This window comes from Amblyomma maculatum, chromosome 6 (genome assembly GCF_055883805.1).
Source record: "Amblyomma maculatum isolate TAMU_Amacu chromosome 6, ASM5588380v1, whole genome shotgun sequence".
Taxonomy (NCBI): Eukaryota; Metazoa; Arthropoda; class Arachnida; order Ixodida; family Ixodidae; genus Amblyomma; species Amblyomma maculatum.
In genome coordinates, this window is record NC_139349.1 from 36241453 (window position 1) to 36267884 (window position 26432).

General features: G+C 48.0%; 1 protein-coding gene and 1 pseudogene across 2 annotated transcripts in view; one reads left to right on the forward strand and one right to left on the reverse strand.

Moving 5' to 3' along the window:
* The window catches only part of LOC146185516 (uncharacterized), a 72937-nt gene that overhangs the window by 36290 nt on the left and 10215 nt on the right, over positions 1-26432 (forward strand). For both annotated transcript variants that reach the window (XM_084606465.1, XM_084606466.1), the window contains exons 10-16: positions 3670-3911; positions 6671-6735; positions 11443-11805; positions 17782-17911; positions 19044-19154; positions 25004-25102; positions 25378-25463. In XM_084606465.1, the coding sequence (XP_084462591.1) occupies positions 3670-3911; positions 6671-6735; positions 11443-11805; positions 17782-17911; positions 19044-19154; positions 25004-25102; positions 25378-25463 (1096 nt within the window). The remainder of the gene's footprint in view (positions 1-3669; positions 3912-6670; positions 6736-11442; positions 11806-17781; positions 17912-19043; positions 19155-25003; positions 25103-25377; positions 25464-26432) is intronic.
* Positions 19981-22117, reverse strand: LOC146185517 (uncharacterized; annotated as a pseudogene).

Below are 26432 nucleotides of genomic sequence, written 5' to 3' on the forward strand. Positions count from 1 at the left end.
CCTTTCCACGTATCAGGATTGCACCACATTCTCTTGCCATCACACCTCTAATGCTTTCCTTCACTCACACTTCGCTCTTTTTGTAAAAGAGTAAGCGGAAGTGCTCGTTGTGGTTGTGTTCAAGTTTGGTCGTGCAATGGTAGTGCAGCATTTCGTGGTGGCAAACCGTGAAATGCTGGGCCCCCCTGGAACGGACGCTTCTTGTCCACGTGCGCCGAACGAAGTGGTATTTTTGCCATGTCAGAAGCAGCCCCGCTGAAGCAAAATGAAGGTATGATGTTGAGGGCTGCCATAAAAGTGCACGAAACACTAATTCTTCTCTGTCAGCCTCACTGCAAGGCTTGTTTTCCAATCAAAAGGTCTCGTTCCGAGACGCGTGATTCCGTTCTCTCAATGGTTGGGTCCTCTGAGCAGCGTCACCTGGCAACAAATAGTGGAAATATTTTTTAAGCGAGTAAGAGTGCATTTAAAGCCCCCAATTCCCATCGCTTCTGTGATGCAATGGATTAACACTACTGATCTCACCATTGAATCATCTGTTCGAATCCTCTGAGTGCAATTTTTTTTTAAGTTTCCTTCACAATTTATGACATTAAAATAAATTACTACTAACATCTTTCCTGGGGTGTGTTCTCCTTTAGGTTACATTGTGGGCTGTTTTTGATTCTTAATAAGCCACAAAACCAGCCGTGAACAGAGCCAGGAGGGGACAGTATGGCAATGGTTACACTGTGCAATTACCTTCACCGTTATTATTTCTTGTCTTCAGTGAGTGTGTGTTACCTTTAGGTTGTATTCAGAGACACCTCTCTGCAGCAATCGCCATTCAACTCGCTGGGCGGCAACCAGTGAGGAGAAAGAAGTGCAGGACCGTACCGTTGAAAAAGCGGAATTACGCTTCCAAGACGTTTCGCATTGTTTGCGGGAGCGAAAAGGGCTGAGTGATGTTTTAGTATACCGCGTGCAGCAAGACTGTGAAGACTAGCGCGACCACATTCGCAGAACTGGGTTTTCATAAGTGCATACGAAGTTCTGCAGCGGCAATCCCGGTGTCTCTCGTGCTCTCACTGCACTCGGTATGCTAAAACTAATCTAAATGTGTGGCAGACTTAGTGGATTGCTTTCTTTCACTGACATATAAGCCTAGCGAGACTGTAGTGCAAAGCAGACAGGACACACGAGAAGAACGAACAACACGAGCGCTAACTTCCAACAATCTTTATTTCAGACATGCAGCACATTTATACGCCAAAGATAGGAAATCACTTGTGCTGACAGTATCACCGCCGGAGAAAAGAGAGTTCTTTATCGCATAAACTAATAGACGGAGTGCTAACACAAGTCTCTCCGCAAGCATTTATCTTCTCAGCTTCAATTATCATTCGCGTGGTCATGTCAAAATTTCTTGCTAGCACAACTGTTTGTTCCAAGTACGGTTTGCAAGTTTTCGATTCACAAGAAAGAATATGATCAACAAGAGTACTACCCTTCCCATTCTTGACGTTACGTGCGTGTTCCATTAATCGCTGATTTAGGCACCGTCCTGTCTGTCCGATGTAGTGGCCACCGCATGATAAAGGTATCTTGTACACAACACCTTCAATGCAACTGACGTAAGGCTTCAGATGACGAGTCGTGCAAGCTCGTGCTCCGTTACTGTTTGATTTGCCAATCTTGCACAAGGAAGCGAGTTTTTTTGGAGCTGAAAATACGACAGTTGTGTTTGCCCTACGTCCAATTCTCTTTAGATTATGTGAAATTCTGTGCATATACGGCATAACAACAAAGCGTTTTCTTCCATCGGACAACCGAGGCTGTTGACACTGATTACTATTGAATTTTCTCAGAAGTTTCTCGGCGACAGATACCTGGACATCGGCAGGGTACCCAGCATTAGTCAACCTTGTGGATTGCTCTTTAAAACTTTCAGTTATCTTGTGGGTACACAACTTTTTCAGAGGGTTCTGGAAACACATGCTGACGATGGCTCTTTTTACGAGTTTTGAATGTGCGGAATGATACGGCAGTACAGGTTTATTACTGCGAGGCTGGTAGGCCCAGCAAATGCGATAAGGGTGGAAGGTGAAGATGAGGTCTAAAAACCTGATAGTGTCATTTACTGGCAATTCAGTGGTTAATTGCCAGTAAATGACACTATCAGGTTTTTAGACCTCATCTTCACCTTCCACCCTTATCGCATTTGCTGGGCCTACCAGCCTCGCAGTAATAAACCTGTACTGCCGTATCATTCCGCACATTCAAAACTCGTAAAAAGAGCCATCGTCAGCATGTGTTTCCAGAACCCTCTGAAAAAGTTGTGTACCCACAAGATAACTGAAAGTTTTAAAGAGCAATCCACAAGGTTGACTAATGCTGGGTACCCTGCCGATGTCCAGGTATCTGTCGCCGAGAAACTTCTGAGAAAATTCAATAGTAATCAGTGTCAACAGCCTCGGTTGTCCGATGGAAGAAAACGCTTTGTTGTTATGCCGTATATGCACAGAATTTCACATAATCTAAAGAGAATTGGACGTAGGGCAAACACAACTGTCGTATTTTCAGCTCCAAAAAAACTCGCTTCCTTGTGCAAGATTGGCAAATCAAACAGTAACGGAGCACGAGCTTGCACGACTCGTCATCTGAAGCCTTACGTCAGTTGCATTGAAGGTGTTGTGTACAAGATACCTTTATCATGCGGTGGCCACTACATCGGACAGACAGGAGGGTGCCTAAATCAGCGATTAATGGAACACGCACGTAACGTCAAGAATGGGAAGGGTAGTACTCTTGTTGATCATATTCTTTCTTGTGAATCGAAAACTTGCAAACCGTACTTGGAACAAACAGTTGTGCTAGCAAGAAATTTTGACATGACCACGCGAATGATAATTGAAGCTGAGAAGATAAATGCTTGCGGAGAGACTTGTGTTAGCACTCCGTCTATTAGTTTATGCGATAAAGAACTCTCTTTTCTCCGGCGGTGATACTGTCAGCACAAGTGATTTCCTATCTTTGGCGTATAAATGTGCTGCATGTCTGAAATAAAGATTGTTGGAAGTTAGCGCTCGTGTTGTTCGTTCTTCTCGTGTGTCCTGTCTGCTTTGCGCTACAGTCTCGCTATGTTCACGCACCAACAAGCCCAAAAAGCCACCCTTTTGAACATATAAGCCGTTTTTGAAAGGGTGAGCTACCCATTTGGCATGTATTTTAACCTGAAGAAATAATAGAGACATTTAGCTTAGCGCTACCATCTACCGCTACTGCGCGAGCGTCAGTACACATGTGCCCTGAGGGCGACAGATGGCGCCACGTTCCTGTCAAATTCAGGCGGACTCTACGCAGGAATTAATCGGCGCATGCTGTGCTCACGGCGCATGGTAGTGGTAGACGGCCGCGGTAAGTGGTAGCGCTAAACTAAATGTCTCTAATGATTTCGTTATAGTGTGGATTTTGTCTGCCTTCGTGGCCTGTGTTAAAGCAGTCTATGCTGTATTGAGTATGTGACTGTGTGACTGTTTGACTGAATATTTGTACAGGCTTACATTTCTCGCGACATGCTTGCTCCTCGCTCAGTCTGTTGTTGCTTGTCCTTGTGAAGTTTGTGCAAACATGCCTTGACATTCGTGACACAAATTTTGTTGATTGCTACCCTTACCGGTCTCTCAACAGCGCCAGTGAGTTCCCACCTAGGCTACTTGGCGACCCCTCCCAACCCTCCTCCTCCTCCTCCTCCTCCACCCCTGACCACCGTGCCGAACCTGGGCCCTGCCCTGAGCCTGGCGCTGTCACAGTCGAGCTCTCCGTACACGAGCTACAATACTGCACCACCGGCCACGCATCATGAATATCCGCAAGCTTCTTCGGCCGCTGTGTTCGCACGCATGAACCCAGCGCACTCTAGGCTATGGCAGGTGAGAATGCCCCCTCTTTCGTGGGGCTATGCTGTTGGCGGGGAAGAATTGCTTTAACTGCAACAGGCATGGTGTCTAGCAACTGGGAAAACAGGGAATTGTCAGGGAAATTTTATACACTGGGAGATATCAGTGAAATGTCGGGAAAACCATAAAAAATTTCGCCATGTCGGGGAAAATGGTACGGTATATTCTGCATTGTATTTTCATTTTAAGCTGGCGCGCAGCAAGTATATCATTCATACCGTTTTTTGCTTTCTCACCAGCCACAGCCCCCACGGCGGTCGCGCCGCAGTACGAGGCGCGATTACTTTGATGCCAGCACATGGCTGAGCTGCCACACTAGTTGAACCAATGCGCACATGAGGGGGGTAGAGTAGTAAGCGACAAAAAAGCAGGAATAACCGCGCCGGCAGCGGCCAGTGCGAAAGCAATCGGCGAGCTGTGCTGCTACAGTGCTCAAGAACTCTAGTGCTGCCAAGCGCACGTCGCCATATTGGATTGGATTGGCTCGGCTGTTTTCAAGGTAGGCGGCTCGTGTGCTCTGAGGCTGGCATAAATGGGCTCTTAATTTTCAGTAAGCTTTTGACGTTCTTGAAGCCCATTAACACTAATGACAGCCTTTTTACTATTCTAAACTGCAGAATGCGATTAATAAATAGCTTTTTGTTAGGGATTATTAGTCTATGCTCATTATCATCAGCAGCTACATTTTTTAGCCTCTTCTCTCGTCACGGAATTTGAACTGAAATAATCGGAGAAAACTGGAAAACTCAAGGGATTTTGAAAATAGTGGTTTGCTAGACACCCTGATAGGGGAGGCAGGGTTTGAAAAGTTTTTTAAAGCTATTTATGAACACTGCGGCAAAGCTGCGGAATTTGTAGGCTTTCCAAAGCCTTTGAAGGCTACTTGAAAGCAGACATACCAAGTCGCTTCGCCAAACTTTCAGCCTTTGTGGCTAAAACATGACTTTTAAGTCAGCTGAGTGGTTGAACTGTGTGGGTGTGGGAACTAGGCACAGCAGGGACGTCACAACTTGGTTTAGGTTTTTTTTTTTTTTTGTTAGTGCTGGTTTGTTGCCTAGTTAGCTTATACAAAATATTCCTTGCCTAAAGGCACTCCTGTTGACATGGGCTCTCGTACTTCAAGGCATGTTGTTAGTGTGAATGAGTTCATTCGGGCTGGTGGACAAACCTTTGGTTTATGTGAGAAAAAAATTGAATTCACTAGAGTTGTATGCATTTGTAGTACCATACATACTTGTGTAATGAGTGCATCCTTTTTCCGAAAAATCTAAGCAGATTTTGGGGGGGGGGGGGTGCATTTAATATACGGCGGGGTAAATTTTACGAAGACTTTTCAAGATGAGCAAAAAATGCGTTGATAGCGTACTTTTTTTCTGTAAATTATGTGTACACTATAGGCAAACTGCTTTTTTATGTCACTTCACTCTTCGACTGAATCGCTAGACCTCATCCAGGTTGCTGGCTGCATCCACATCATACTTCCACAACTGGTGATCCTAGCTGCCGACCAACACCTTTGTAATTCCAGTCTTTTTAAATCTCTTTGCGGTCAAGTCAGCTGGCAGCGAGCGCCTTATGTCCAAGATCCAGGAGCATACCAGCTTGATGGACGGCCTTAGTTTTTGCTGGTCGGTGTCGGGGTGCAGTCTATGTACAAGTGGTACACACTATGGGCTCGTACAGTTTTCCTCTTAAAGATGACATACGGTGGCAACTTCCTGCTGTCTGCCGTGATACCCAGCATTACTGTGAATTGCTGCTCCTCGGCGCCTGTTCTTTTGACGAGCAGGCTGCACGCTTCACTTTCGCTGTCTGTCCTGCTCATCGGCATGTCGAAGTTGATTGGTGTCTGGTTGGCATTCCTTGTTTGAGAGAGAATAAATTTTCTGTCCCGCCGCAGGGCCTATCACAAACTTGTGGAAGTTCACACCTTTTCTTCGTAGCAGTCGCTGACAATGTGATGTGCGCACAGTTCGTTGCGCCGGATGAAACATGTTGTCCATTTATTACTCGCTTTGAAAGCGCTGGTCACAATACAGTACTTCCTGGCTATGGCTCGTGCGTGCGTCTTCATCATTTAGTGCGCAACAACGCAGTTCTTTCGCAGGTTCCAGACATAATGTCTAGGACCTCTTCTTCCACCGCAGGAAGGTTTCTGGTCTTTGGTCCCCTAAAGATTCGTAGCGCTCAGCTTTTCCTGTTCCTTCCTCCAGCAGCGTATGCAGACTTCGTCTATTCCAAAATGGTAGCACAATTCCAATGCTTGACTGCATACTCCTTAAATTTTCGTATTGGAGGGAAGTGACTGCGGAAGGGGTAAGAGATAAAGTGAGGAGGCGACACCTGGCTGCTGCTCCTTTTTTGAGGGGGGGGGATGTCAGCCAGATCGAGTGAACTGGGAAATCTACACCATGGCCATTCGTGGGACTGCAAAGGACCCAAGTTAGACGTACATTTATTATGCTGGAAAAAAAACAATTGCATTTTTGACTGATAAGGTTCAGGGTGCATTCATTGCGGGAGTAAATACGGCATTTCTAACTTCAACTTAGTGGGCATAATTGTGGAACGCAAGTATAGTGTGCGCATTGTGCATGAAAATCTAGGCTCAGCTGTATGAATGAAAATTCAACTTAGATAGGATGGAGAAAGCCTAATATACCTGTTCTAGGAGGAAAAAGCTTCATGTTTTTTTTTTTTTGGACTTAACAAACCATTGTCACTTGTTTCAGACCCAGCAGAGGATGCAAGAGATGCATAGGCGCTGCATGTACCAACATACCCTGTATGTACAGAGGTAAGTGCTAGCACGAAGCAGTCCAGCTGCAGTAAAACCTCGATTATGCCTCCCGTGTATGTGACAATCCACATTTCATGATCGCTTGGTATGAGGCGAGACCAGAGAGGCTACAGTAGTGTCTGTATCACTCTACAGTGAAGGCTAGGGACGAAATGGTAGCCTACCATTTCGTGCCTAGCTTTCACTGTAGCCTTCACTTCTTTATCCCATCTCATGGCGAATGGGCTACCTTACCTTATTCAATCCCTGGCTCCCTCCAAACAATACATGCCATAGCATAGTGAAAAAGGTGTCTCCTTCTGTTTACAGCCTAGCTTTCGCTGCTTCCTTGTGAAACGTCTTATTTCCTTTAATGAGAGGACGCGAGCCGGCGAAGATGATGAACGCCAGCCTCAGTTGGTCAACAGCCCCAGTCCAGGCCACAGCAAGTGCCAGCCACCTCGGGAGTACGACAGGCCAGGGTCTTTTGGTCCTCGACCGAGGAGCATTCGAGGAGGGAGGCCTTCCAAGCCTATTCAGTGGGGTTGGGATGGGGAGGAAAGTGGGGACTAGATTGACATGCCCACATCATGTGGGATAGAGAGCAACGACTCTCTCACAGTGTGGGCATTCGGGTTTAATATTTAGGTCATAGTGGGCAGCCTGGGCCGGACACCAGAAAGTGTTGGTCTGCAGCTGTCGCAGAATGCTTTCGTTGGCCTTCGACAGCTCCTTCGCCGGAGGTGGGTACCGTTGGTGCCGAGCTTTGCAGTCCTCAATAATTTCTCGGAACTGCAGCAGCGGTTAGCCTAGCTCGTCATCAGGGGATCGGAGGTTTGGTGCCCAGAGGATAAGTGCACAGGCAGCGGTGTTTGTCGCTTTGTTCTCTGGTAGCCCTTGATGGGCTGGCGCCCACACGATGTGCCTAGGCTGGGGTTCCACTTCGCTGACCGCATTGTAAAGCCAGCAGTGAGCCAGTGCCCACCTCACCACGCATATAACTTTCGCAGGCGATCCTGAGTCGGTGATGAGCGTTCGGCATTGGGGGTCAGAAGTAGCGTGGGCAATTGCGACTTCCTCGGCCCGATAAGCACTCTCGGCTCGGAAAGAGAGCCAATTGACCTGTGTATTGCGGTGCACTACCGCCGCCATGTAGTGGCCCGAGTGGGTCGGACCAGCCGCATCGACGTAGTGAACCCCTGGTTCGGAGCCGTGTTTAGAGTGCAGCGCACGCGCTCGAGCTAAGCAACACTCTTCGGGAAAGTCTGGATTCATATTGCGTGGGACAGAGTCCACCCACAGCTTGTGTCACCAACCCTCAGGGATAGGGCAAGTTTGCTCCTCCGGAAAACAAGGTGGTGCGATTTTGAGGCGCTTGAGCAGACATTGTCCTGGCCCCGTCTGCGCCAAGCGTGTGTACTAGCTAACAGTATGGGCTTCCCACGACTCCTGGAAGGGGCAAAGCACCCCTAGACCGAGAAGTCGGTCCGTGGAAGTTGTGATTGGGAGGTCCAATGCCCGCTTCATCACTTTTCTAATGATGACATCGAGTTGTCGCACATTGGCTGCGCTAAGGTGTAGATACGGTGTAGAATATAGAATGCGATTGGTAACGTGGGCCTGCGCGAGACGGAGCGCGTCGCGTCTCCAGAGACCCTTGTGCCGTTTCGATACCCTCCGCAGCATGTGGCCCACCATGTCCCCAGTGTGCTTAAGGGGGGACCCGGGTCTTTGCGGCCGAAAATCGGTCAGAAAATTGGATTTTTAATCTTCTCGTTTTCGCGATTCTGAGATCTTTGCGCAGCTGCCTCTCAAGTTTCGCTGAAAAATATCGCCTAATTTGCGCATTACAGCGTTCCAAAGACGAGAATCTGCGTGTGTGGCCCTTCAAACTGAGGTCAAATGGCATCGAATTTCGATCTCCCGCAGTTCGAGAAATATGCGATCCGCGAGCATAATATTGGTGTCGTACAAAAGACCGCGATTTAGGCCATTCCTATATCTAGGTTGGCGGCCATAGCGAGCCCACCGATGCGGAAAGCAAAGGAACAAAATCGTGTGAAACACACTTTGCTATTGTCTCTCATCGCACGTGAGCAAAATGGCTAGCTTTGGTTGGCTGGTGGCGTCGACTGTTCGCGGTCCGGCGCCATTTTGAGAAGGTCTCTCCTTTAGGCCTAGTCGGCCTAGCACCATTCCCTCATCGTAACCACAACGCGAAATGCGCAATATTAAGATTCACGCTTCGTTATTAGCCTAAAAAAGTAGCGAGAGGAGATAAAAGCGCCGGGGACGCTGCATCGCAGCATCTGGTTATCTGCAATCAATGACGAAGCGCCGACGCTCCGCGTCGAGTCCGCGATGGCCTGATAATGGCGTAGCAAAGCTGGTCATGCTCAGTGCGATAGCTAGGAGCGGCACGACCTGCCGCGTACGGAATCGTGATGGTGTAGATGAGCAAGTGCAGCTTTCAGTGCCAGGAGAGATCGCCCTTTGAGGCAGTGCCGCCGCGACCAGCCGCAGCGGCAGTCGTAAAGCAGCGTCTCGCGACACGCGGAACATAGAGAAAAAGATTGCGCGGAATCCCAAATCCTGTCGAAATAAACTGGCTTCTGAATGCTTCGCGGTGCAAGACGAGCAATGGTCGTTTATCACTAGTTTCAGACAGACTGCGTTTACAGCGTGAACGTGAGAATGGCGATCGCGCGCCAGAACTTGGCACCAACTTTTGCGGAGGTCACGATGCAAACGCACTCGTCTTGGTGGCGGCCTCCGGACCATGCGTTCCATTCGCCGGGAATTTCAATCTTTGAGGGCAAATTATATCGATGGTAAAAGGTGCATTGACATCAGAAGCTAGTCAGAACCCACTTTAATGAGTTACTGTTAGCTTTGGTGCTTCAAAAATTTGTCAACACGTTTTTCTTCAATTTCTCGAAATCAAAATATTCAGGACGGTATATGTCTGGAGGTGCGATATCTCTGGTTCTACTTATGATATTGCTATAACTCCTTTTGCACCAGAAAGGTAAACTCATGTACAGTGTAAACATATAAATGAATTTGTGGTATTTAATGAGGGAAGTTTTTAAAAACTGCATGTTTTCTGGAGTGTCCAGGTGGCTTTTTGGTCTCTGAACTTTGACAAGGTTGTAACTTTGGTTAAAATGGGACTAGAACATTCAATCTTGATTTTTGCATTCCCTGTGTGTTCTAAATTGATTTGATACGTCAGTTTTCATTGTAACTCCTGTAGTTTTACTGATAGCTCACCTCCAAACAAGGAACATAACATGCTCAATATCTTCAAAACTAAAGAGTTTACAGAAAATGTATGTGTATATTTGAAATCAGCACAAAAAGCTGCATGACTGGTGCAACTTTCATCAGAATCTATCAGCAAATAAAAAATATTTTTTTAAGACCCTTATGTTTAGCGATTGTAGTGTCTGCTTTGAGCAAAAGGTGAATATGGAGGCCCAAGGCCCGAACCTCATCCACCTCGCACACAGGCCCCTCGCACAGGGAGATGCTTATAGATGTGGGATCTGTCTTGGCAAAGCCACAAAAAAGCTGTGCGCTTTTGGCACTGCAAGCAGTGTGCAGCATGTGTCACGTACGTGTAACTATAAGGGTTCCAAATGACGTGCGTAGGGGATGTAGACATCTCAAGTTTGCGCACGAGAACTCTGCATATACATGAAACTAAAAATTCTAGCAAGCACTTTACTGCTAAAGTGTGATGGGGCAAAAACCTTTGTTTGAAATACCGCTGATGCCTGCCGTACTGCATCTGCTTCTGTATGCTGTGTGGTGTATTGTTCGAGGAAGCTACAAAGGAAAGGCGCAACACGGATGCCTGGATTGGAAGGACGCCTGGCGCGGTCAGCTTCGTATTACGGGAATCGCCTGGTTGGGTCATCGGTCTTGACTGGATGTGATGTCTTGGTGACATTAGCTTCAGTTACCAAACATGACTAGATGTGACATCGTAATGAAGTAGGAACTCAGGTAGGAACTCGCTCCGCTTGTGTTTTTCCCGTGAGTTCTATCTCGCGGTCATTGCTACCGTCGGTAACCATGAAAACTGAAACTGAATGTTATTGCTTCGCACATTCATTCGCGACATGGAGCTTTTTCACAGTACCTTGTGGAGTAGCATGGACATTGCGTAGGCACGACTGGTCGAGATATTCTAACCGGAGGGCTATAGGGGTTACAGCTTAATACGATCTGCTTCTATGGGCACCATTGCACTTGCGGTGATCGGCTTGAGTGAGTTGCATGCTCCCCGGTGGTGCGCACGCCTACCACATTGGCACCAGTCAATGCGCCCGCACTGGCGGCCGGGCCCGTTGTAACAGATCGTGCTGGCTTGTCCGTATGGACAGCATGCGGAAGCTGATCACAGTAGCGGATCGTGCTATGCTATAACTCCCTATTATCGACATATAAACGAAACATAGGAAACAGTTATGTTAAGTGTGCCTGCTTTGTACGCACGAGTAAGTATGAATACCAGCGGTTGTATGTGCTGCATTTGCTGGTTGAGAAGGGCATGCAACACGAGGCAAACCCGTGGTGAGTGACCCATGTTGTTTACCAAGGTTTGCCACTAAACTGCTCGGGAGTTTGTGTTTCCATACAGTACATTATATCGCAACCTTGACAGTTGGTGTTGCACTCAGGAAGGAAAGTGTCTTTTCGTCGTTGCTCATCTTTCAGGCAGCAGGAGGCCCTCGCGCTTCAGCGGATGATGGACGCCCAGCGGGCGGCGGCTGCTGCTGCCGCAGTTGCTGCTGTTGCTGCTGCAGTGCCTCCTCCGGTGCCACCTCCACCCCCACCAGAGGCCGTGTTCATGTGCAGCACCGACAGGGCTCCACCGTCTGGACTGCTGATGGTGCCGACCACGAGGGATGGGCCGGGCCCGCTCCTCACTGGTCACGAGAGCAGCAGGTCTGCAGCAGCCTCGGGCTCTGAAGCGAGTGGCAGCTGCCAGGCGAGCCCACCTCCCATCCAGGTGGCCAGCGAAGCAGTCGTGCTGGACCCTAATGTGCAGGCTGAAGTGGTCATTGCCTCACCCACCAGGTGCGGCAATTCTTAGTGGTTGCGCGTGAAATGTAAATTCCGCTTGCGCTGCCAAGTGCAACCGTTGCGCAGTCCTTGGCGAGGCTGGGGATATCTGTTCTCCTGAAAGAGGGACCCTGAAGAAAAACGTCAGACTAAGCAGACTAATGTTGTTTTCTGCAGAAAAGTGATGAAACTTCTTGAGCTTTTCCACATTCTAAGAGCTCTTGCGAAAAATGAACTTTGGTGATGTTATTTCTGAGATGCATTTATAATGGAGAAAAAGCAGAAGCATAGACTGAAGCCACAACTACAGTAAAAAATCTTGTTAATCTGGCATCCAATAATTCGAAAATACTTATATTGTTAACTAGAAGCACAGTTAGCATTTAAGCCTCTAACATGGGACATTTGTTACCAGAGACACCGCAGGGCAGTACTGACTGCTAACATTTATTGAAAACGCACTCGACTTGTATGGATCAGGTATGCATAAACTGCCACCAGTCACTAAATGAGTGGGTGTAGACATGAGCACTCAGAGCAAATGAAAATGTTACAATAAGCAGTCATGACGTAGATGGCATGAAAGTAGTGAAAAAAGACACAGTCAGCCTTAAAGTGAGTGGAAACGTAAGAAACAAATGCAAAAGAACCAATACCGATTGTGCATTTCCTTCGTATGCTCGTGTTTACACTCACCCACCGTGAGATGTCAGATGACTAGCCCCTCACGATCCCACCGCTGCCACCAGTTGTTAGAGGGGTCAGGACATTGGCACAAGGGCTGAAAGCTACTAGTTACACACCCTTGCACAGCGCCGGCTAGGGAGAAGCCTCCTTACCCCGTCTAGCCGAGAAGCACACCGAGAAGGTGGTCGCTCACGACGATCTCACTCGACCACCGGCCAGGTGCCTTCTTTTATGGGCCAGAAAGCCGTTGGCATTCAAACTGCCCAATCCGAACACAGCAGTTGGCAGTGTGCCAAGAGACCCAATAGCGAGCGCTGGCCTCCCGTCGCGGCACGAGAGGGATGAGGCGGTCGCTTCTCTATGGTGCCGGCAGTCACTGAGGTGCCAGGATATCTGGCTCGCTTGTCTGGGCATGCCCAATGCCGAGGGTTCTCCTCAATGTGCTGGTGTTGGGCGGAACAGCTTCGGAGCTCCTCAAGGGCCGTCCGTCGCTTGTCTGCACCCGCTCAACTCCAGTCGTCGGCCACTCCAGGAGTCACGCGAACCGTGGCTGAGAGCACGATCCTAACACCACTTAGTGATTATTGGTACTTTACACGTGTCTGATCCTTATAAGCCAAGCGTGCTTTCAATATATGTTAGTTGTGAGTGGCACCTTGTGATGTCTCCTTGCCTCTGTCCTATCTTTTCTGCAGTTATAATTTTGCGATGTCCCACCAACTGGCCTACAGCCATACTCTTCAAGTGACGTTTGTTAGTTTGGAAGTAGGTGGGCTCGCTCCTGTCAAATATGATCCGCAAAGTCAGCGATTGCCCAAACTAAGCTCCCTGGACTTGAATTGCATAGAACAGTGGTGCCCTTGCCCTTCTGGCGTGCCTGCTATGGGTAACGATAACTGGAAGTCCTCCAGTGCCAAAATATAGGTCAGCAGCACAGTTTGTTTTGCTTCTCGTAAATTCACGCCATCCAGTCACTCGCTGCCATTAGGCACGCTCATTTGTGCCATCTTGGATTTAAAAAAGTTCTTTAGACTTCACTAGTCGTTTAGTTTTATTCAGGGATGGCATCACATCATCCCTGCAGTATTGACCATTTTGCCGAAAGCAAGCAGGGGAGGAGGAAAATATTCTCTAACCAGATTCATTGCACCGGCCCATTGTTGCCAGTCCCGAGTGGGCTGTGCATTCGCAAGCTTCATGCACACCGTCTTTTTTTATTTTTATTTTTTCAAAAAAATTTTCTGCAATGAACTGAATTTTTTCTTTTGCGCTGGGAGAGGCAAAATATTCACCAGAAGTAAAACTTTGATATAATTTAGCACCTATGGATGTTGCTGTAGGTGAGATCAGGCCAATGCCCTTTGCACTATTTATGACCAATGAAGAAACCATAAAAACCCAATAGCAGCGACGAGTTAACTGCGAAGCAAGGCTGCCTGCTTTGAAGCATGCCACCATGCTGAAAACAGGGTTTCAGCATATGCAATTGTTGCGACCGCTGAACTCTGGAAATAGTGCGTGTAAATCGAGTTACGTTAAGGGTTTGATTGGAAAAAGTATTTCGTGAATGCTCACTTTGAAGCGTGTCATCCCATATGCTTTAAAGGTCCACAGAAATGGTCACTCAAGAAGGGTAAACAACGCCGTAACACTGATAGATATTGAACCACTCATCATTCTCCCGCAAAAATTTTCGATCTAGCTTCTGCAACACCAGATATATCGGCGCTTAACCCTTTCGCTGTCACGAACATACCGGTACGTTTTCGCTCTCCCCTCCCCCGTGTCACTGACGTACCGGTACGTTCTCTATCGTGCGTTCAAAACTTCGCACCTGAGCGTGAAACTGGCGCACTTGGACAGGCTGCGCCATCTGTAATATACAGTGTAGACCGCTTATAACGTAAGTCGCGGGAGTTGCGAAAATCTTCGCTATAAGCGGTACCGCGTTATAACCAAAACATCGCGTTTTTAGGCTGTTACGCATGTGAAATCGAGCAGCCTACCTTTTAAACACAATTTATTGCACATTTCACATACACACACACACACAAAACAATTGCAACTCAGCAGGAACGATGTTTGTCACAAGTGAATTATCTGCAGAAAAATGCGGTGATTTTCGTCTGGCGGCGTTTTTTCACTGCACTCCGAACGATCTCGTCTTCAACAAAGCTTAAGCACTGAAGCGCCTTATCGCTCAAGCTGTTTTTCGCGCAGTAAATTTTAACTTTGTTCAGGCATTCGAGCGCGTCCTTGCAAGGCACATCAGGCATCGGGTCTACATCGTCGTCGTCAGATTCATCTTCGGTCGCAAGCTCCACGCCACTGCGCACCGCTTCGACAATTGCATCGTCCGTGCTCACTTCCTCGCAGACAGCCAGCTCATTTTCGTCAGCATCGACGTATTCTTTAAATGTTTCTGTCGCGGAAACAAAGTTGCTTTCAATGAGGCCGGACCACACGTCGTCACCGTCGACTGCCTCATTGACAACGTCGCCCTGCTCCTCAGCTTCAAGAGCCTCGGCATTGCGCATGAAGCCAGCCTTCTGAAAGCATTTGCTTATCGTTGTGGCCTTCAACTGCCACCACGAAGCAGCAACCATGTCAATTGCGCCCCTTAGATGCACCTTGAGGGGCTGCTGCTGCTGTATGTTCAGCAGAACTCTCTCGCAAAGGCGTTTCTTGTACAGTGCCTTTACAGTGGCGATGACGCCCTGGTCAAGGGGCTGACTTTTAGCGGTGGTGTTAGCAGGCAAAAATTTCAAGTTGACTGCAGTCAACTTTGGCTGGATGTTATGAGCTGTGCAATTGTCAAGGATAAGCACAACCCGCCGCTTCTCTGCCACCATATCTTCATCAAACTTACAAAGCCAGCTTGTAAAAAGCTCTTGCGTCATCCACGCTTTTTTGTTCGCTTTATATGTCACTGGCAGGTACTCACTCTTTTTGAAGCAACGCGGCCTCGCCGATTTGCCAATTACGAACAAGCGACGCTTATCGGTGCCGTCCATATTTGCGCAAAACAACACTGTGATACGCTCCTTCGAAGCCTTGAGGCCAGAGCAGGGTTCGCCTCTCAGCGCGAGACTGCGGTTAGGCAGGAGGTTGTAAAATAAGCCAGCTTCGTCAGCATTGTAGATGTCCCTGTCCGCATACGACGAGAACATAGGTTCCAAATTTAAACGGAGCCAGGCTGCGATGGACTCGTCGTTCACTTCGCAAACAACTTTGCAGCTGATGCCATGGCGGTCTTTGAAACGTTGGATCCACCCATTAAGTGGATTAAAGTCGTCGTGGCCTAGAAGAGCACCGAGGCACCTAGCTTTTTGTTGGAGCAGGGGGCCACTTACTGGTATGCTCTGAGCCCTCACTTCTCGAAACCATCTGAAAAGTGCTGCGTCCACGTCCTCATACTTCGACGCACGAATTCTCTTTCGCTACAGCGAAGAAGAATCTTGCTGCAGTTGCTGCCGCACCTTCTCCCGATTCTTGTAAATAGTTGACACGGTTGTGTCGGATATGCCATACTTTGCCGCCACCGACACTTTCTTCAACCCGCTCTCGACGTCCTTTATAATGCATTCCTTCGTTTCGAGCGATAAAGCATGCCGCTTTTTCACGTCGCTTGAAGACTCAGACGCCGACGCCATGACAGCAGAATCAACAGCACAAGTAGCACAAGTCACGACGACGGACACAACGAAAAGACTGGCGGGCCGGGAAAAAAAAAATAAAGGCTGCGCTACGGCTTCTACGCCGCACTCCGTGCCGCGCACGCTCGGATTGGGCGCTGCCAGCATGACGTACATGCTCCATGGTTACCATGGTGATGTACGCGCCTGCCTTTCGTCGGGTGCTTCGGGGTTGCCTTCTCCCTCTCTGTTTTCGTCGCGCGCGTCCGCCCAACAGCCACTGCGGCCACTGCCACCACTGCTCTCCACCGCGGACTGCGCTCCCTCGAAGGGCGCGGAGTGCGCCCTTCAGCCTCCCAAATACCGCGCTATAACCGGTATTCTGGTTCGCGCGCCTGCGTATTATGCGGTCTGCCTATACATTGAGTTCTATGGTACGAATACCGGGAGTCAGAAAAACCCGCGTTATAACCGGTTCCGCGCTAAAAGCGGTTACGTTATAAGTGGTCTCCACTGTATTTCTACAAGTTCGCATTTCGCCCCTCGTTGTGTTGATACGGAGCGACCGCGCCCACCCCCGCCACCTTCTTTGCTGGGGAGCGCGGTTGCGCTAAGCAATCACGTGGCGCGTGCGTGCGGTTATGGGTTCAAGTGTTGTTTAACATCTACCGCAGCTTTGCAGGTTTTTATTTTTATTCTGTTGGCGTCTCTGTTACGACACCGCATCACATCACGTTCAGGGGGTCGCGCCGTCGATACATGACATGACTCGATCGCTGCGTTTGCTCTCTTGCCGCGCCCTTGCTTGCGGCTAACAGCAGCAAAGGAGGTTGTTTTTATAGTTGTTTTAGCCTTTTTCCATCTCTGTCTGTCATCTTGATTTCACAGCGTGCTATTTCTCTCCGTTGTGCGGGCCATCGAAAGTGCGCCCTGCGTGCACGCGCTTACTTTCGGATGACTGACCGGGCGGGACCTTCGACTGTGGACTGAAGCAATGGCTCTTTAATTATAAATACAAGCTGAGCTCGGATTTGGACTGTCAAGAAGTATTGAGCAGTTTTTCTTATATTATCCTTATTTAGTTAATCTATAATTAGGCTGATTATGATGTTAATTAACAACACCTGCAGAACACTGAAATGTGCATATTCCGTTGACTATGTTATTTGTATAGCAATCATAATCAAAAATAAATCGCTATGCTCGTTCCCTGATATGCACGTTCCCTGAAACCAAGCTGACACTGGGGGTACGTCACAGCCAGAAACGCCCAACAGCCTTGCCAGTTAGCTCGCCCGTGACGTCACGGGTTAAAGAAATAGTTCCATGTGACACCGCCAAGCGACAACCTCTCTGTCCGCGAATTTCAAAAATAATTGTTTTTAGAAATTAAAGTAAATCGCTGGCTTTGTTCCAAGGAGTTATACTTTGGGTTAATGTTCAAAAGGGTTTGTTCTACACACTGAACACGTTTATCATTGGCTTCTTGCTGACCGTTTCTGTGGACCTTTAAGGTGACTTTGTAGTGGCACTACATTCTGTCAGACTGTCGACCCCTGCACTTATCGTAACTTTAGTAATGCTGCAAGCATCTAACTGAGATAGAGTATTTTTTTTTTACTTTTTGTGTTCATAATTCGGTGTTGCACTGGCTGTGTGTTTTGTGTAGTTCTGGTGAGGCAAGTGCAGGCCATGCCCATCTCCATCACCACATTCACCAGCACCACTACCACCACCCACCAACACCACCGCAGATCCACCCGTTCTCGCCACTGGCCTTGGCTCTCCCACCCAGCGTGGTAAGGGCTGCCCCTGTCTTTTGGTTTTCATTCTGGCTTTCCTGTGGTTGTATATTTTTTGTAAAGCTGTAATGGCACTGAGTAAAAACTAAGGGTGTACAAATATTCGAACATGAATCGAATTACATTCTTAAGGGGCAGGCCACAGGGAAAACGTGGTTGACATTTCTGAAATATTCCTCGAAGCTAGCCTTCAAATGCAATTCGGGAATCATTATTGCGTGGATGTCTCGAGGCTGCTGGGGGATTAGGAGTGAGGAGGAATGGGGGATGAGGAGTGAATCATAGTGGTCTGTTAATTGCGAAGCGCACAGTGCGCTGCCTGCCGCAGTTTAGTTTCGATTTTGCGCCTTCAGTCCTTCAGGCTCATGCCACATGGAGATGGAACTGCGCCACGAGTCGCAACAAAATTCAAGACTTGCCGGAAGCCTTCGAACATTGTGGCAGCCAAGTGCCAATGGACATTGGCCTCATCGCTGTTCCATGCATGCTCAAGTGTAGGCTGTTGGAATTCTGTCATGGGGTGGATCACTGTTGCAAAATGACATTCGCGGTGTAGCGTGCAGGAGAGCTCTCGCTGTTTGTGATGTAACAGCCAAGTTTTGCACTGCATGGATTTTTCGTATGAGCTTAGAGGCGATCGGCTCGCAAAAACGCAGCAGCCGGGTAAACGCAGCTCATGGGAATGTAACAGTGGGGTTCTTCTGCAGGAGAATAATCTGGTTTGGTTTGGTTTGTGGGGTTTAACGTCCCAAAGCGACTCAGGCAATGAGAGATGCCGTAGTGGAGAACTCCGGAAATTTCGACCACCTGGGGTTCTGTTTGCAGTCCGAAATTTCCAAATATTCACGGACCTCTTCACGGCATCCCTTTGGTAGCCCATGCGAATTGACTGGTGTAACTCCAGCAATGCACAAATTAACAAGCACCTGACACTGTAGACCTTTGTGGACATTGGATGAGACCAGCCCGAAAATAAACTCCACATGACCTGCTTAAGTTTCGGCCCTTTTTAGGTGGGTTATTGAGGGGCGATGTTATCTTGCCTTGTGTTGCTGCCAAAGTTGACCCTCAGCGTCGTGTTTTGGGCCTGTTGTGTTCATTATCCTTTTCCCTCCTTTTTCTTGTGCAGGCAGTCTCGCATCAAAGATTCCCGGAAATGTATACCATTTCGGCGATCACTGATATTCCCCACTATGTCTCACTGCCGCACTACATGCCACTTCTCTCGAGGCACGTTCAAGTGAGTATGCTTGTTTTGCGGTCAGTGTTATTTAGGTCTATTTTCAGAGTATAGTAAACTTGTATTATTTCAGCCTTCATAGCACCAGAAGAAATGTTCAAATTAAGGGGGGAGGTGGCGATCAGAGCTAACTTTTTTGTTCTTTGACCTAGAGCAATGAAATTTGGTAGCCACACTCAAAAGTGCCTTAAATAAAGAAATATGGAGTTTCATTATGATACCTTGAATAGTTTTCAAGTTACAAAATGTTGCATGTGTGCCGCTGGTGGAAAACCTGCCACTGTAATGCAACATGCCAGGGAGCTGCCTTCAGTTTTAATCTTTGCTTAAAAGAGCCTTACAGGGTACAACAGTTCCAAAATTTTTTTAAACCCTTTATTTTTTTTTACACAGAACATCATGTTCATCTTTACTAATTGTGGCAGAACTTGTCATTCAAAAATTAGCTGTAGAAAAAAAAACTAAGCCCTCAACCAGATATTGAAGACTGTCATACCCTCAAGCACACTTCAGGGAATACATAAAAACAAACAGAATCAAAATTGGTCCAGGCATTCCCACGCTACCCTCTCCACAGACAAAACAGAATGCCCAAAACACACTTTTGAGAAAACGACTCAAAGTTTTCGCAGCAGTTCACGACACTCAAAAGGAACCAGGACTGTAGTTTTCACTGTCTTTGGTTACACGTGACTTTTCGATGGGGGCGAAAAGCAAGGCGCCCGTGTGCTGTGCGATGTCAGTGCACGTTAAAGAACCCCAGGTGGTCGAAATTTCCGGAGTCCTCCACTACGGCATCTCTCATAGCCTGAGTTGCTTCGGGACGTTAAACCCCACAAACCAACCAACCAACACGTGACTTTTTGGGTCTCTGCCCTTTGAGTTCATGCACACGAGATGATTTTTTGGCTCGCTGTTGGTCTTTTTCCGCAGCCCTCCGAAGGGCAAGGGCACCAGGTTTTACGCCCAGTGTAGTGCAAAGCTTGGTATAGGCTCGCAAGTTGCCTGCATTGTACCTAGCAACTGCCTCGTATACTGCTGCTTCTACAGTGAAGAGGGAGGCATGCTGCTGCTTTGATATCAATGTCCAAATCACTGAATGAAGACTTTCAGCAGCGTTCTGTGTCTTTTTGCCACTACACCGAGCCAGTAAATGAGGGTCGGACAAACGTTGGTAGACTGGTAGCAGCGCTTGCACAACTCTGCTTGAAATACTGTACTTGTGTGGAGGTTGTGGCTTGCCTTCTGCCTCAGCTGCACGGTGCCTGCACCAGCTGTGGGCACCAGGTGGGCACAGATTGTGATGGGGCTCAGCACCTGTGGATGCGATGTGATGTAGTGTTGCCATCACTGCCCTCTGCATTTCTTCCACATTTGTACTGCTTCTCAGGGCTAGGCCATAATAAGTAGTCAGTCTCTTTATCAGCTCCTGTGTCAAGCCACCTTTCCCACCGAGTGCCTCGCCCTTCTTGGCTTTGCTCACAAGAGAGCGGAGTGCTGTGCCCATCCTTTTTTGAACGTGGTTCACACAGTCCTCCTTTGTGAGAGGTATGAAACCATATGTTTGTTCATTGCACAAGGCCAGGTAGGTGCGGCTGTCTCCATCACAGATTACATTTGTATACCTGAAGTCGTTTCTGTCAAGGGAGCGCCCAAAAAGCTGCAGTGCGGCTTCAACTTCCATTCGTCCTGCGCTGACAGTGATGTTTTTTTGGCACTGGTGAGTCTTCTTCCATTCATGGAATGCAGGGTCATTTTCAGGTGGCCCTATTTCACACCCAAGGCAGAAGTTTGATAAAACTGTACAGTCAAGCACAAGTCCCGTGTAAAATTCTATTACACAGCCTACAACAATGTGCGAGCTGTGCCCATGCGTCAGCCACGTGCCATCGTATACAACTGTAATGTTCTTAGTGAAGTTGACTTCCATTTCTTCATATATATTCTTGACAGCTTTTACAGCACCTGCAAAAACTGTTTGTGCAGCCACTTCAGCAGCTGGCTTGAGCACTTTCTTCAAATGCTTTTGGTATGTCTTCTGGTGCAGTCCTCGGTGATACATTCATCACTGCCCAGAAGTCATTCAGAGAAGTGGGCCCTTTGCCAATGCTCCTGATTGCTTGCATTGATCTGAGGTTTACGTCGAAAACCCTCGCACCTTGCTTTCTTTGCGAGGACCACTGAGAACTGATAACACCGCAAGAACACTTCAGCACCATTTTACAGCAAGTCCAAGTCAGGTGTCCCGGTCTACTGCTAGGCTTGGCTTCCGGCAAATCGGGCAGAGGGCATCCCTAATCAGCGAATTTAGAGCGCCCATTTGAATTACTACGAACTCATCTTCTGATGCCGGCGTTGTATCGGATTCCGGCAGCGCGGTTAGCGTGAACTTCCGCTCAGTTGCCGACATCGCACCGAGCGACTCGCGAACAGTGGTTGCGCGCGCTTACGCTGTTTCCGCGGGCACAAAACTTGGCTCTCGGTGTTCTAGAATGGTACGACGACCACCGCATGGAGCGTCGGCACAGCTGCGCTGATTGAAGTCATCCGCTGACGCGCCGTTTGTCACTTCCGAAATGGCTTGAGTGTCGCGTCGAAGAGCCTCACGCTGAGCACTAGCATCAAGAAAACAGTCCTCTTCTGATAAATCTGACCTGCGTCGCAACTCCGTTGCATTGTCCGGTAAGCTGCCGTAGCTTGTCGATGTCCCAGGATCCAGGGCGACATCGCTGTCACTGCTTGGCGGCTGACTTGATGAGGCACCGTACGGCACGCTGGCGTCCGATGCCGGCGCCCGCATACCACCATTCGACGAGTCCGGCTCCTCGGCGATCACTTTCACTGACTTCCGTGACTTCCGTGCAGTAGGGGGTCGGCGCTTTCGCTTTCCGAACGCAGTCTCAGTCTTGCGTTTCTTTGGAAACGTGCGACCCATGACTACTGACCATGTGCAATGTGCACGACTTGCGCAACAAAACCGGCCTCGGTATCGACAGCAGCGTTGGTCCTCTGCCCGGCATCCCGCAACTGTTCAAGCAGAAGACGTAGCGACGGATCGTAAAAGCTAGGACTCCACGACAAAGAACGATGAACGATAGCAAAAATGGCGAAAGGCAAAAACGAAACACAAAGATGTCCGCGACGATGAAGCTGCGGCAGACGACAAGCCTGGCAGCAGCCGGAGGTGACCACGTGACCGCACGCGCAGCAGCCAATAGTAGACGCGCGACCTCCCGCGCGCAAGCCTTGTCCAATCGCAGCTGCGCTTTTGAGCCGCGGGCAATTCGAAAGGTCTCGCGAGCCTTCCATACACAAGCAAGCCACGCCTATACCGCGCCGCCTCCGCTGCCGGTGGTGCCGGGAAAAAAAAGCGCAAGAATTCACAAACAAAACAAGGCCAAGATGGCGGCGCTCGCTTCAGCGACTGGGAAATGGCGCTCGCGCGAAATACAGTTGTTTTCAGCTCTCGCTCGCTGCGCAGGAGCTGCCGCGGCGTTATATATTTAATTTGAAGCACTTTTACGATGAATTACGCGCTGATAATTACAGGAAAGATAGTTTATAACACGTTCTACCCAAATACGTGATTTTCCAAAACGCGATTTTTTCGCGATTTTTTGGCTTTCGAAGGCCGCGTCCCCCCTTAAACAAAAGTTAGAATTATTAAAATGGCTTAAAAAAACTACCAAAAACAATTTGCGCCAAATAATGTTATATAATGCACGCCTGTATGATGGTTGTCTGTATTCGAATTGCAGCCCAAGTGAGGACCACGGTTTTTCTCAGGTTCGTCATGAGCTTGGCTTTGCGCACACTGTCAGGAACTTTGAAGCACTTCAATACTGTGAAGGCTTCCGCTCTCCCTGGCCCGTCCCGTTGCGCTAGCCTTTTTTTTTTTTTTTTCAATACGTTAGCTGTGGGCGCTGTTCGCTACCACAAAATCATTTAAACGTGTGATAGCAACAAGCGCCTTTGCTAAAAGCTGGCGTCATGATCGTGGCTGACCGCGTGCTTTCTTTGATGATTGATGGCCGGTATGAGCGACTCGTAAAAGAAAAAAAATAATCTCAACTTTTCCCACTTATTGAACCCTCCCTCAGACTCATGTCAATTTTGTCTGAAAAAAAAAAAAATTAGCCGATTTGCATAGTTAATCAAATGCGAAGTAGGTACGTAGCACTGCTTATCCCTGCTATACCTTTCCCTCGCTTGCTGTCGCACCGCCCGTTGTCCTGGAGTTTATACCGCACGCTTGTTCAATTCACTTCGGCTTCCATTTCACGACGACGCTCAGTATCTTGAGCCGTTTCCTGAGTACGCTTGGCATGTTTCCTCATTCTTTGTGCTTCTAGATTCTTGCACCGTTTAGCTACAATATCATAATCAGTAGACTCACGATTCCGCTGCCTTCGTAACTGTTGTACTTCAACACGTCAGTGCCAGGCGGCCCGGCTTTATTCATTGCGACGCAAAACAAACGCGAGGGGCAGCCGCATCCTCAGCTTTCCTTACACTACCTTCAGAAATGAGCGAAAACAGGCACAATGTACCCCACTGCTCCGCGACCGAGAGGTCTGGGTTTGGATCATAGAGGGAGAGAAAGAAGAGACAAGAAAACGCGCTTGAAAGGGAGCGCCGGTTACGGCACAGAGATGAGCATAAGCTGCTTCACAACGTGGCGAGCAGCTCTGAGCCGAGATCTAGGAAGCACCGCGTGCGAACGTCTGCTGTCCGTGAAGGCTAAGGAATGACTGATGTGAGGGGAGAGATGCCGAAGTTGAAGACACGCGAGTGACACACGACTGCTCACTCCGGAGTAACACACGCTTGTGAATGCTGGCCAGAGACGGCCGCCATGCCTGCAACAGACGCCCCTTTCTCACTGGGTGCATCTATGTGGCTGCTCCGCCCCCTCAGTGCTAAACCGCGTGATACGGGCGTCGCCACTTTCCTTTCCTTCTCTTGAAGTTCACGGAGAGACGGATGGACAGCTAGAGAGAGAGAGAGTGGCTTTGGACAGACATCAGCAAAATCTGTGATTGCGGCTAGCAGCGCTACACACTAAAATATTGGGTTCATTACGCGAGTTAATGCTGTGTTTCTGGTTAACGTTTTGTCGATCCAACTGGCCAGTGACATCATGGCATGACACTTCTGCACCGCGGGTTTTGCATGCACATGACTGATGGCGCGGCGATACGCCCCTGTCATCATTTCGTTTCACTCGCAGGTTCCAGACTGCCGGAAAAATTGGCGTGTAAAACGGCAAATGTAAAATGCGGTGTGTCAGGGCTGAAGTTTAGTTCTCATCTGTTTATCAAGGTGGCTGCTGGTACATGCATGTGATGCGCGAGGACTTCGTTAAATCGAATGTGCAGCATAAAATTGCTTCGATAAATCGCGGAAAGAATGCATGGTTTTCATTGGGGCAGAGATTGGGAAATAAAACAATATTCTTTTCATTGAGGTTCGACTTATTTGAACATTGTGCCGCTCGGACAGCTGCGGGGTTTTCTCGGCCGTCGCTGCTACCACCTTTGAGAGCGGGGAGGTTGACAGAGACAGATTGACCAGTTTTTAAAGCCGCTGGTAAATAAAGTATTGTTTTCATCGTTTTTTTTTTTTTTTTTCAGAGTGCCTGGTTTTCCAGACACTTTTTTGGCCCCTTGAGGGCCCTCCAAATTGATTGGTGACTGTATAAGCATAGAGTCATGTATAATGTCATATTTTCTTTGCTTTTGCCTTATCAATGGATTTCTGATTTCGGAGATTTTCGTTGCCAGATTGGCAGTGGAAAAGAATTGAAAGCGGTCATGCTTCTAATTGCTCGCTTGTCTTTGGGTTTGCAGGAAACCATGCGGTTGTTTGAGCACCGTCGCATGGTGGTCAACCGTGGAGCTTCCCAGAACACTATAGAACGAAACACGTTCCCTCACAAATATAAGAAGGTCAGTTGGTGTTCTCACATTGTGCTTGTTGCATCTGAGGAATGTTCTCAACTAAGGATTGCTGCAAGCTGTGAATGCAAGTGTAAACACTAACACTAAACAGATGACTGTAAGCAATAAAAACAGCTGCGGTCAGTTCGAGCACTCATTGGCTATCTGCTTGTTGCTTTGCTTTCACTGTGTTGTGTGAACCGCGTTGCTTTGTTTATTGGGGACGACTGTTTATGCTTTGGTGTGCAAGCCCTAGTGGGCAATGTTGTCTTTCTGGCATTCAGATCCCAAGAAGCGGTGGCGACAACGAGGACAATGTGGAGAAGTGCACCATCTGCCTGAGCGAGTTCGAAGACGATGAAGAAGTCAGGTTAGGCACGAATCTTGTCGCTTTTCACTTTGTGTGCGCGAATATTAAAATTTTTATTTTCGAATACGAATGCAAATGTGGAGAAAAGATACCTTCAAATGTCAAAACGAATATTGAATATCTGGTAGGTGCAAAGAAAAAAGTGACAAACATTGTTGGTCTTGTTTATTTCAGAATTTGCATAGCATTTGCAAACAAAATAAACTGGAATTGCGCAAAAGTATGCACCCAACTGAACAATACAATATAAGTTTTAACAGGATTCCATGTACCAGTTTTCTGTACAGAAAAGACCGGCATGAAACTGGATGGAGCTGTCGTATCACTGCTGAATACAGTAAATGCTCATTAATTTGGCCTTAAGGGACCAGAAAAAATGTCCAAGTTAGCTGAAAACTTGATTATCGAATGAGCCAGAAAAAAATTGCTGAAAGCCATTTGCATCACAGTAATCTTATCTGGTGAAACACCTGCATCAGATGAAATGAAGTGAGAATTGCGTATTTTCGCTGTTTAGTCGAATGCTTTGCTTTGCGCGTAATGTCGGGATCGCCCTTTTCACAAAAGGGAAGGTCCATCTTAAAAAAACATCCCTGTCGTGTTTTGAGGATTCACCGAGGATGCGACCATGCAGTGCGGTGAAACTGCGGTGTGTTCAGTAAATTTCGAATATTTGACAAGTTCCAAATTTGAATCGAATAACAAACATTCGATTTGTATTTGAAATTTCAAATAGTCTCGCACCCCACAGTCCTGTCACAACTTACTGTGGAGCAAATGCCGAAAAAAGCAACGGCAGAAGCTTCTTTTGCCTACTACATTATTCCCCTACATGACTGCGTGTCATAGGTGTAACGAGGATGCAAACGGTTCTGGCAGGCTGATTTTGATATCACCCTCCCGTATGAAAGGAGCGACCAGAGTTGGCAGCTCCTGCCAGTGGCATAGGGCTAACGTGAATTCAAATGT